At 49.8% G+C, this 12,112-nt stretch overlaps 1 protein-coding gene across 1 annotated transcript; it reads left to right on the top strand.

Annotated features, from left to right (window-relative positions):
* Window positions 1–1,534: 1,534 nt before the first annotated feature.
* Window positions 1,535–3,844, top strand: LOC116442182 (gallinacin-11-like). Its single transcript, XM_032104897.1, has 3 exons — window positions 1,535–1,592; window positions 2,516–2,644; window positions 3,717–3,844. Exons 1-3 carry the CDS (start codon window positions 1,535–1,537, stop codon window positions 3,842–3,844), a joined length of 315 nt encoding a protein of 104 aa, XP_031960788.1.
* The last annotated feature ends 8,268 nt before the right edge of the window (window positions 3,845–12,112 follow it).

Raw genomic sequence — 12,112 nt, 5'->3', positions numbered from 1 at the left:
GTGAGGACATTCTGGAAAAGATGGAGAAGGATATTGAATGTAAGATTACTGGGCAATCACTCCTCTTCCACCAGGTTTTTAACACACCTGAGGTTTTGAATTTGTGCTTCACTTCCCATGGAAATAAAAGGCAAACATTTCCAGTTCATCACTACAGAACAGAGCCATTTTTTGCAATTTAAAGAAAAAAATCATTGATAAAGCTGAGTTTCTGCTCCGGTCTGACAAATTACAACGACAGATCCTGTCTGAGAGCTGAGATGAATGTCTCAGCTAGGATCCCCTTGGATTCCGTGGGAACCCGAGCCAACCGAAGGGTTCCTATTACAGCCTTTGTTTCACCCCTGTCCCTGAAGAACCTGGAAATGGAGACACAAGCACCTCTCCTTCACGACGGGACGGCGCCTGCAAATTTGCAGTGGAAAGCAAACAAAGAAATCAGGGAGGCAGAGAACAATGCCCATGACTGAGGGGGAGGTTTGTACTGCTCGTATCAAAACCACTGGGTCAGAACAACATCAATAAATATCTTGTATAGAAAGAGACTGAAGCAAGTGACTGAGGGAGAACCTGAGCTGTCAGCTGCCACTTGCATGTCAGTTGATATTGTTCAAACTCTGTACGGACAAATCCTGAGGAAAACTCATGGATTTCACTTGTCCTGTGCTCTTTGTGCACCTGCAAAGCTGAAGGTGCTGCTGGTGACACCTGCAAACTCATAATCTGCACCTCAAGAATCATAGAATCGTGAAGGGTTTGGGATGGAAGGGACCTGAAAAATCATCTCAGTTCCAACCCCCTGCCATGGACAGGGACACCTTCCACTAGACCAGAGGTTTTTTTCTTTGCAGAACTTTCACAGAACAAAATACGACTATTTGGTATGTTTGTGGATGGAATGATCATTGTTCTTTATTTCTTTCTCTTGGGAACAACTGGTGCATCACAGGAGGATCATGCATCCTCTGTTGCCCACAGAAGCTGTGGCTGCCCCTGAATCCCTGGAAGTGTCCAGGGCCAGGTTGGACAGGGCTTGGAGTACCCTGGGATAGTGGGAGGTGTCCCTGCCCATGTCAGGGTGTGGAACAGGATGATCTCTAGTGTCCCTTCCAACCCAAACTATTCTATGATTCCATGATGATCCTATGATATTCCAGCTGCCTTCTCTCCCACCAAACGATGGCCAATTTCCTCCAGGCAATCCATTACCAGCCACATTGATATTTCAAGTTAACAGCACTCTCTGGGTGGATCCATATTGATAAGGGGCCCTCCCAGCAGCCTTCCCAGTGGTCAGGCAGGGAGGCACAGCTATTTGTCCCCTTGCTTTTGTGCCCCCGAGCCATTGTTCAGGTTTAGCCGTGTGCAGCGGTCAGGCTGTACCCGCTGCCTTCCCCTGTCACCCCTGCCAAGGTTCCCTGGACATCCACAGCTATTCCCACTGCCCTATAAATGCCAGAGTGCTCCCTCCTCCCCTGCTCAAAGGTTCTGGCACTGTGGCCCTGTCTCCACGCTGCAGCTGAGACCTTCCACCATGAAGCTCTTCTCCTGCCTCATGGCTCTCCTGCTTGCCCTCCTCCAGGCCGTTCCAGGTAAGGGGCAAGACCCACGCTGGGGTCTGCCTGTGTAGGAGGTAGAGCTCACTCATGTGGTGGTGCAGAACATTCCCCTCAGCTCCTTTCATTAGAGCAGTTCCCTATTTCTCAGACTAGAAGCAGAAGGAAAAAGTTAACCTACGGTGAGCAGGTGTCACACCAGAACCTCCCCACAGAAGCCTCTGCCAGGCGTTGGCTCCTTGTGACTCTTTGAAGCCTCTTTATGCCACTTTCTGGCCCTACTGGATGGTGGCACCATGGAAATCATCTGCCTCTTCTAACTCCAGGGTTAAAAATTGTCCCCTCTGTGTAAAGTAAAAGAGAGCAGAGGTGTTTCCTGGTGTTGCTCAGGTTGAACTGCACCAGTGACTTCAGCTCCCTGGATATTCTGGTTCCCCTTCCTCAGCCCTTCTGCTGCATTGATTCATTTTCTGATTGTGTTTTTATCCTACCTATTCTTCATTCTTAATGAAAATCCTCACCTTGGAGAAAGGCTTCCAGAGAAAGAAGGAACTGGGCAAACTGCTTGTTCCTGTTAATTGACCCAGATCCTGCTTTTGGGGGCTTTTTTAAGTCATAATTTTATCTTCAGGGCATGTGATGACCATGCTGTCCCTTGCATGTCCCTGCAGCATTGCAGCCCCAGAACTTAGAAGCATCCAAGACTGGGCTGTCCTTCCCCATTATAGCATGAATGGCCAGGATATGTTCAGAAAATTCCATCAACCTCTATGTTTCACTCCAGTTGTACAAAAACGTTCCTTGCAGTGCTCCGACGCCCCATGAGTTCCTCAAAACTTTAGGGTTTTGGGGGCATTTGTGTCAGATCCCTAACTGGGGTCTGTGGGGTTTCAGCAGGAGGAAGACCATGAGAATGGACTGATCCTGCAGCACAACTGGGAATCCCATTCTCCCTGTAGGTCTCGGCTTGCCCAGAGACACCTTGCGTTGTCTGGAATACCACGGCTACTGCTTCCATCTGAAGTCCTGCCCAGAGCCATTTGCTGCCTTTGGAACTTGCTATAGGCGCCGGAGGACCTGCTGCGTTGGTATGTGTGGGAACCCTGCCCAGGCGGGCAAAATGTGGGGGGAAATGGTGAAACTTGGAGAAACAAGCTTGTTCTCTTTCTCTCCAAATCATGGAATCCTGGAATGGTTTGGGTCAGAAGGGAATTTAAAGCTCTTCCAGTTCCAACCACCTGCCATGGGCAGGGACACCTTCCACTATCCCAGGTTGCTCCAAACCCCGTCCAACCTGGCCTTGGACACTTCCAGGGGTGGGGTCTGGGCCATCTCTTTCCATGTACAAAGATGGACCTGACATCAGTGTGGAACATTTGAGGCTGGCCAAAATAACCCAAAGCTCTATCTCCAGCTGGGGAAATAAAAGTTTTGGCCCACAGAAATCTCAGTAAATTTGCTTGTAATCATCTGTTGGGGGACTGCTGGCAGCACCCACCCTGCTGTGCGTAATAGGTGCCAGCTGCCCTCTTCCCTGTTAGTTTATCTAAATCTTCCCAGACTTGCTTGTTTTTGGTGGTCCTCAATAGTTAACATATATCATGAATGATTAATCACTTTAGAGCCAACTGCACTAATCCTAAGGTTCCTCTGATCCAGCGTTCTGGATCTGTCTGTGACCAGAAGTGGATATTTCCTCACAGTTACTCTGTATGTGGAAAGTGACCACAACCATATCATTACGTTTCCTTACATATTCTCCTGTTTCATGAATTTGCAGCTCAGGGTTTTTAGATTTAGCCATCCTTGTGCTTGAAAGTCCTCACTGGATTTTTTCCCCACAGATTAGGAATTCCTTCCCTTTGTTTTAAAACCTCATCCCTCACAATTTTATTCAGTGCCACCTACTCAAAATGCAGTCATTCTGCATTTATCTTCTTCACACCTGTACAATATCCCTCCTTCCATTAATTCCTTCCCAAGCTGCTGGGTCACAAATTCCTTATTTTACAGAAGTGCTGTGATAAGCCCCAAAGTCCATCTTTGTATCTTCGCTTTTGGAGACACAGTAACCACAACTTCCCAACAGTTTTTGTGCACGAGCTGGTTTGGATGTCGGTGTCAGATTTTCTGGTTTGACTTAAACCCTCTGAATTGCAGACATCACATCCAACTTCCACATCTGCCAGGATGAGGGGGGTCATTGTGTGCCCCCAGAAATCAATTGTCTGCAAGAGCAAGAGGGACTCTGCCCTCGCAGAGGATGGAAGTGCTGCACAGAAGTGTGACAAAGACCTCGTGGGATTGCAGAAAACCAGAGAAATGCATGGTCAAGAAATCAAACAAGTTTTATTCCAAGTGTTTCAGAGGGGCCTGGTGTTCTCAACATGCAAAGTGTGTAATTAACCAGAGGTGACGTGTTTCTTTATATTAAAAAGTCAATAAATGCTAAATAAGCAGATACAACAGTCATTTATTTATGGAAAGAGGCAGAATGTGTCTCTATTACACCTACATGCAAAAACCACAAAAATTTGCTGTTGCATCCTTGGAAACCCCATCCCCTAATCCTCCTTACCAGCCTAATCTTATTTATCACGTTGACTTTATGCTTGGATGCTTTGCAGGATTGAGGACAATTAATCACAGAATCTTTAAGGTTGGAAAAGACCTCCAAAGTCATCGAGTCCAACCTGTGACCAATCCCCACCTTGTCACTCAGACCAGAGCACTGAGTGCCACACACAATCATTCCTTGAACATTTCAGGGAGCTGCTAAGGGAGCTGGGAAAGGGGCTCAGCCTGGAGAAAAGGAGGCTCAGAGGGGACCTTCTGGTTCTGCACAACTCCCTGACAGGAGGGGGCAGCCAGGGGGGTCGGGCTCTGCTCCCAGGGAACAGGGACAGGATGAGAGGGAAGGGCCTCAAGCTGTGCCAGGGGAGGGTCAGGCTGGACATCAGAGGAATTTCTCCATGGAAGGGGTGGTTAAGCATTAAAACAGGGTGCCCAGGGCAATGGTGGAGTTCCCATCTCTGAGGGATTTAAAAGACAGATAGATGAGGCACCTGGGGACATGATTTAGTGGTGGCTTGGGGGATGGCTGGACGCAATGACCTTAGAGGGCTTTTCTAACTTAGTGATTCTAGTTATGTTGTTCTGTTTGGGGCTTTTTTTTTTCAGGGAGAAAGGAACTTCTAACCTTGCTCTTTCACCTGGCAGTTTAACATGTGTTCCCAGAGTAGTTTTATTCCCACAGCTGAAGGGACAGCAAACAGCAGGGCCAGGCAGGGCAGCTGGAACATCACGTTTTACAGCCAGAGCTGCACATTCACCACAGATTTACCACCACGGGGTGCATTGCTGAACTAACAGCTCTTCCACCAGTGCGGTGTGCTCATCACGCTCAGGAATGAAGCCTCCCAAATTCCTCAGAAGCCAAAGCTGGGAAAAAAACTCACACCCAGGTTTCAGCTGGAGAAAATATTCACACGAGCTCAGATTAAAAACGAATCACTCCCAGCCTGCACCCTCCTCCTCCCTGCAGCTCCTCGGGAGTCTTCTCTTGCAGGTTGCTTCCCTCCTACCTGTCATTTCTCGGGAATTTTGCTGGCTGCAGGTGAAGGGCAGAGGATCCCTCTGAGCCTCTTTTTTCCAGCTGGAACTCTACCAGCCCAAAACGCCAGCTGCCAAGGAGAGGAATGAGGGAAGCCAGTAACCAGTGAACATGAAAAAAGTCAACATTGTTTGGAGCAGCAGCGCTGGGTCAGAACGACATGAAAGGGTTTCTCAGCAGCAAATGTTGCTCTGGGGACTGGAATATAATTAACTCCTGCCTACTCCTTCCCTCTTCCCGGATGCCATCCAGCATGCCAGCAGCACGCAGAGACTTCTGCAAAATCTCACTCCCAGCCCTGAGATTTTCCAGCAGAGCCAAAGGAATGGGGATCCTCGTGCTCGTTTTCATATTCATCTCCCTGACCCAGCACGGTAAGACCAGGAAGGCCTGGGGTGGTGAACAGGATTTCTGGGATAACCTTTCTTCACTGTGTGATATTGCAGGTGCTGAGGAAAGGTGTTTTCTAGGTGAGAGAATGGGTGAGATACTTTGAGAAAATTTGTGATTTAATCCTTTGGGGAATACAAATAATGAGCAGGGAGGAAGCTGTGAAAATGGGGTGCATCACTGAGTTAGGAGAAGCCCTAAAGGAGATGTCCTGTGCTCTGGGAAAATGTTCCTGCCTTTTCTCAGGCTGCAGTTGCCTCCTTGGCAGGGGGAGGACCACCCCTCTGACCTCCCATGCACGGTCTTTGCCAACATCCTGAAAAAACAGCTCCATGATCAAACATTCCTTGAGGGAGGTTGGCTTGGCAACTTGGGATTTTTAACATGGATGTCTGAACCTCTCCTGTGGGATGGGGACCCCGGGTGTGCTCGAGGTGCCCAGGTTCCCTGTGTGCTCCCAGTGGCTTAGCTGGCTGGGAACATGGTGCCAGAAGGAATCCCATTAATTTTATCCATGAATTTGCTGGTTCCTTGTCCAGGAGATGCTCATGGACCAGACAGCTGTAACCACGGAGGAGGCTTGTGCCGAGTGGGAACCTGTGTCTCTGGTGAATACCTGGCTCAGTACTGCTTTGAACCCATCATTCTCTGCTGCAAAAATTTGTCACCTGCCACCACAGAGAGCTGAAGGTTTCCAAAGGAGCCAGCTGCAGCACTTGGAGAGCTGCAGGCTCCACTGGCACTGCAGGAGCAGATGCTGGGAAGGAGATTTTGTGGCTTCTGTGACTGTTGCTTCCCCAGGAGGACACGGCTGTGGATTCACTCATGAACTCCTAAACAATTTGCTTTTGCACAGAAGCCTCTGTGACTTTTTAGGAAACACTGTGACAAGAAACTGGGGACACCCAAACTATTTGTCACCCCTTTGGGACTCTGATTGTTATCTGACATTCACAGGTGAAAACTTGTCTTTCTCCTTCCCTAAGGGCAATAAACCTGAGGTTTAACACAGCAGCAAGCGCCCACCTGTGAGTCAGCAGTGCTGCCAGTGGTGGGATGCCACTGACCAGGACTGACCGTAGGAGCCCTCACCTCCTGAGAACACCAGGGTGGCTCTGTCCCTTTATTTCCCTTCCCAGAGAAAAGAGCTGCAATGGGGGAAGCCTTTTTGGCATCACTTTTGGTGAAAAAATCACCAGGTTTGATGTAAAGGTGAGTGTGGTCTGTGCTTCTCAGGCAAGATCCACCCCACCATCTTCCTTTCCAGGTCGTGTCAGGTTCTCAAGGCAATCACGAAATCCAAGAATGGTTTGGGTTGAAGGGACCTTAAAGATCATCCAGTTCCACCCCCTGCCATGGTAGGGACACCTTCCACTACCCCAGATTGCTCCAAGCCCTGTCCAACCTGGTGTTGGGCATTTCCAGGGATCCAGGGGCAGCCCCAGCTTCTCTGGGCACCCTGTGCCAGGTCCTCTCCACACTCACAGGGAAGGACTTTTTTTCCTAGGACCCCAGGTTTATTTATTTTTAGACATGGTGGGGAAGGGATCTGAAAGCTGTGTCCTACTGCTCTTGACAGGCTGCCCTCTCCATCCAGGGACTCCGTTCCTGGTGCACTTCCTTTCTCTTTTGCTCACCCAGCCCCAAGGAAATCAGTCTCTTTGTCCCTAGCAGCTTTCTTCCTATGAGTTCCCTCAGCCTAAATTAATTATCTGTCCAAATCCACTCTCAGCCCTTCTGTGTCTTTTCAACATAAAATTTTGGCACTCCCCTGCCTTTGTCAGCTCCTGGTCTCCCTTTCCAGGTAAAATATTTCTCTCCGGGTCAATCATTTCTGTGGAAGCAAGGAAACAATGATGTAATGAGAGAGCTATGCCAACCAGCTGAGGCGCTGCTCAGACAGAGCCAGGGAAAAGTCCTCGCTGGGAGATGAAATTCTTGTTCTGATGAATCAAGTGGGAAAATTCCCACTGACCTCACCAGGGTCAGGCCCCACTGCCAGAGGGCTGACAATTCATTCATCCAAGCGTCTCCATTCACTGAGGAGCAGCCCAGCTACTCTCCTCGGGTCGTCACTGGCACTCCAGCACACACAGGGAGATGCCAGCTCTCCCCTGGAGATCCCTGCAGTTGGATGAACCCTCAGGAGGGCCAGATTAGCCAGAGCTGGCTGTTGGCTTGGGAACTGATACTTAAAACAGGGACCGGAGCCAAATTCCTGCCCATGTCCAGCCCATCCCTCTGACGCACGCTGAGGTACGAGGACAGCACGGGGAGGGGTTTGAATCGAGGCACCTCTCCAAATCAAACAGTTTGTTTCTCACATTCACCCCCACGGTTCATTATTCGTGCCCCTCATCTGGGGATGCTCAGCCATAGTGGTCACAGCCTGGTCTAGGAAAGCGAAGAGTGGGTTCATAATGCTCACCTTGCACATCTCCCAGACAGTTTTGGACCTGCTAGCCAGCCAGATTTCAATCAGGAAAGGTGAAAATGCTCAGTTTATAAGGAATATTGTCCCTCTGGCAGTAGTGTGCATGCAGCCTGATGCTAACAGGCATGTTCCTGCTGTCCCACGGCTGTGTGTCCCTTGTTTGCTGATCTGGGTAGAAATAACCCCAAAAATCCCCAAAGCACAACCCAACAACAACCAAAAAAATAAACAAAAATCCATCGTCATTTCTGCCTGATTAATAAGATGAACTGAATTCTCTTCCAGTCTCACTCAGAGGGAGGAGAGAGAAAGCACCAAGGGCATGGTGGATGGTAGAGAACGGCACTTACAGACTTCACAAAACTGTTTCTTGATGCGGTTTCTTGACTCCTGAGCTCACCTGCGGCAAAGCACCCAGCTCAGCTCATGGGAAGCTGCTGGAACAGCAGCATGAGCTGCTTTGGTGTAAGAGTATGATAGGGAATGCTGCTCAAATTAATTAATCCCTAGTTGGAGTATCCTGTAACCCTGGGGAGGAGGAGGAACCATAAAATCTTCATAGAATCACAGAATGGTTTGGGGACCTTAAAGATCATCCAGTTCCAACCCCCTGCCATGGCCAGAGAAGTGCTGAACTCCCGAGTGGCCATCCTTGTTCATCCACTCAGCACAGAGCTTCTCATGAGACCACACTCAAACACTATTCTCCAACCCTTTAAACCCAAAAGCCAAAAAACACCCACTGTTTGAGGCACTCAGTAAAAGCCATTTCCACTGTGACCCTTTGCCAGAGGATTTCCCCCCATGACCACCAGTCCTGCCCAGCTGGGACCATTTCCCAGAGTGCAGACCCTCTTGCAGTCAGCAAAGCTCAGCTGAATCCAACCCTTTCCCTGCAGGCTGCATGTAGGAGTAGAAGGGACAGTGAGGATAAGGGGGGACTTAATGAAAAAGTGAAATCTCCCATCCCTTGAGAGATGCAGGCTGGGGAGAGTTTAAACCAGGCCAGAGAAGACATTAAGGGTTTGTCCTCACAGGTGAAAGCCAAATGAGAAAGGATTTTTGTGGGAAATGCTTGACTGAGCTTTGAACTCCAGCTGTCTGTACCTGATAGAGCTCAGAAGGGTACAAAATAGGGTTTTTTTAGTATTACCTTAGCAGATCTACACCTAAATGAGATGCAAAAATCATCCAGACCTCTTGGGATGTATATTTGGGATCTCTGCAGCCATACAGACAGCCAGCATAGAGCCCTACCCTCAAGCCAGCTCCGTCAACCAGCACAAGCCTCCTGGATAACTGGGGGTTTTAGTCCCTCAAAGCATGGCATGAATTCCCTTGTCGGGATTTGTTTGCTGTTCCCAGGCAACAGGCCAGTGTTTGTGTAGCAGAGAGAGCCAAATCCTCCTCTTCTACCCTAAAAACATAACTGTGAGAGGAGATGTGCAATCAGGAGCAGGATGGTGTTGGATGGGCTCCTGCTTGGGGAACCTGAGGTGCCACAGCCGTGGGCAGCCCCTTAGATCCAGATTGTCTCTGACATCCCTGGCAATCCCACGCAAACCAATGCAACCATCTGGATGCCTGGATCTTCCTTCACCCCCACACAGGAGAAAGGGGTCACATTCCAACATTCCACCTGCTCACGTGGAGCTCTTCCACCTCCTGTGGGGTGAAAGAAATCCCCTCACCCTGATGCCTTAGGTTTTAACTTTTATATTTTTCAAATCCTGTACTGCCCAGTGTGTAACTCTGAAGTTTCTTGCAGCCTGTTCACTTCTGCTTTCTCGTGCTAGGTCTCTACGAAGCCTCTCCGGGCCTGCTCTCCAAGGACACCCAGACCGTCCTAGGCCCAAAAAGTATAAACCAAAAGCCTTTGAGAGGGTGGCAAGCTGAGGAGAATTACATCATTAAACTGAAGCTTTAATTGGAGAATTAACCCTGATATGCAAATGAACCAAACCTGTAAAAGCGTGAAGAACTCGTGACCTGTTGTCCATCTTGGGGTCCATCTTGGCAGTGGCCTCTGGCTCCCCAGGGGTACCTTTGAAGGCCTTTCAAATAAATACCTACCTTTATTCCCTTACTCCTGTCTAGCCTCTGTTTTTAGGTGGCCTTTTAAGACATCAACCACAGCCCAGCTCCAGGGCGTGCTGGGGAGATAAAATAGGTCAGGATTCAGAGGCTGTATCTACATGAGTAAACCAAATCACATGAAGCTGAGCCTCAGAAATCAGTGGATACTCACAAGTGCTGTCAGAAAATGAACCCTTTACCACGCTGTTCCTTGGCACAGTTTGGGAGTGGGCAATGCCAGGAATGATCCATAATTGATATCTGGATGAGGCCCTGCACTGGAAAGGAGAATTTAATTGCACAAGGTGTGCTCTGACCATTTTCTGTGAGGCAAAACCATCATTTCCTGCTGTGTCCAGCTCTGGGGTCCTCAACATAAGACAGACGTGGACTTGTTGGAGTGAATTCTGAGGAGGCCATAAAAAGTGGTCTGGAATGAGAGCCATGGGGGGTTTCTGGGCTAGGGCTGAGCCCAGAGCTGAGCCCATGATCATTTCTTCACAGGCTGAATTGCAGGGCTCTGTCAGTGCTTGCTTGGTGTGGTAAAAAGCCATCTGTGGGATTGGCAGTAGGAGGTGGCATCACAAGCTGGCCAAAGGGTTCCTTCACCCAAGGAATTGCTCCTGCTGGCAAAAACTTATCCCAGAATGCATTTAAAAATCGGGCTGCTCAGGTCCTGGCCTGAAGGCAATGAAGTCAGTGGAAACATCCCTCCTGTTTGGGGCCAGAGAGCAGATATAGATTGATTTGACTCCTCCCAGACCCAAAACCTCTCAAGCATCCAGGAGCCGATTCTTGTGCCATGTGTCTGAGCACAGATCAGCCTTTGTGCATGGTGAGCTCTGAAAAAAGACATCTGCTGGCAGGTTGGGAAGCAGGGGAGGGGGGGAGGCCGCTGGGCCAGCCCCAGTAGGCTCATCAGAGGCTGAGGCCAACACGGCAGAGGAACCACGCCAAAGGGAGCAAGACCAGCTGTTGTTCAAGCAGTTGCCCAAGGGACAGAGATTTCCTGCCCCTGATTTCTGGAGGAAATCTGCTTTTTGTTGGTACTGTCTAGTCCTGGCTTTCTTTCCCAAGGCATGTTCTGCGACTCAACCCATGTACCACAGCTGCAGAGCAGGGGCTTGTGGTGGTGTGGGGATGCATCCTGGTCCCCGTGGAGCCTGCAGCATCCAAACAGCTCCAGGCACAACTCACCCTCTGCAATGGTGCTGCTCCCACCAGGGGAGAGCAGCTGAGCTGGAGACAAACACCTGGAATTTTGCCATCCATCGTTGGGAACACTGTGGCCACATGGTACCCTGGCTCTGTGCTCCACATCCTCTCTGGAGCACACCAAGCCATCTGCACACACATGTTCAGACACTTCAGGTCGCACACTCAGAGCAGGACCCTCAGAGGAGCATCCACACACTCCTCCCTGCTTGGGCTGAAGCTCAGGAACAGCCATCTCCTTTCTGCTGGATAAATGCTGCCCAAATTCTTTGCCTTGGAAGCTCTTCCCTGTGAGGGTGGCGAGGCCTTGGCACAGGTTGGCCAGAGAAGCTGGGGCTGCCCCTGGATCCCTGGAAGTGTCCAAGGCCAGGTTGGACAGAGCTTGGAACAACCTGGGATAGTGGTAGGTGTCCCTGCCTGTGGCAGGGGGTGTGACAGGATGATCTTTGAGGTTCCTTCCAACCCAAAGGATTTAATGATTCCATAATTCCACGAGATCCTGCTGCACCATCTCTCATGCTGGAGATGCCAATCCTCAGAGGTACAGGCTGGGTTATGGCCTTCTACCCAAGCAGTGCCACCAGACTGACAGAGCACCAACACTCTTCCAGAGGCTCTACACACCTCCTTGCATCCAGCCCTCCCCCAGGTGGGTTTCCAGACCCATTCCCCTTCCCAGGCTGTGTGTGGCCAGTTTGCAGGACACCTTGGTTAAGAGCTCAGTGTCCCTTGCTCCAAAGTCCAACTGGTGAAGGCCCCTTTATCTTCACTGTTTGATGAAGGTGATCCTTGCTCTGTTCAAGCAGCCTGAAGGACATGAGGTTTGCA

The sequence above is a fragment of the Corvus moneduloides genome, chromosome 3, assembly GCF_009650955.1.
Source record: "Corvus moneduloides isolate bCorMon1 chromosome 3, bCorMon1.pri, whole genome shotgun sequence".
Taxonomy (NCBI): domain Eukaryota; kingdom Metazoa; phylum Chordata; class Aves; order Passeriformes; family Corvidae; genus Corvus; species Corvus moneduloides.
The sequence above is the reverse complement of the archived record's forward strand: the minus strand, read 5'-3'. Positions and strand labels throughout refer to the sequence as shown.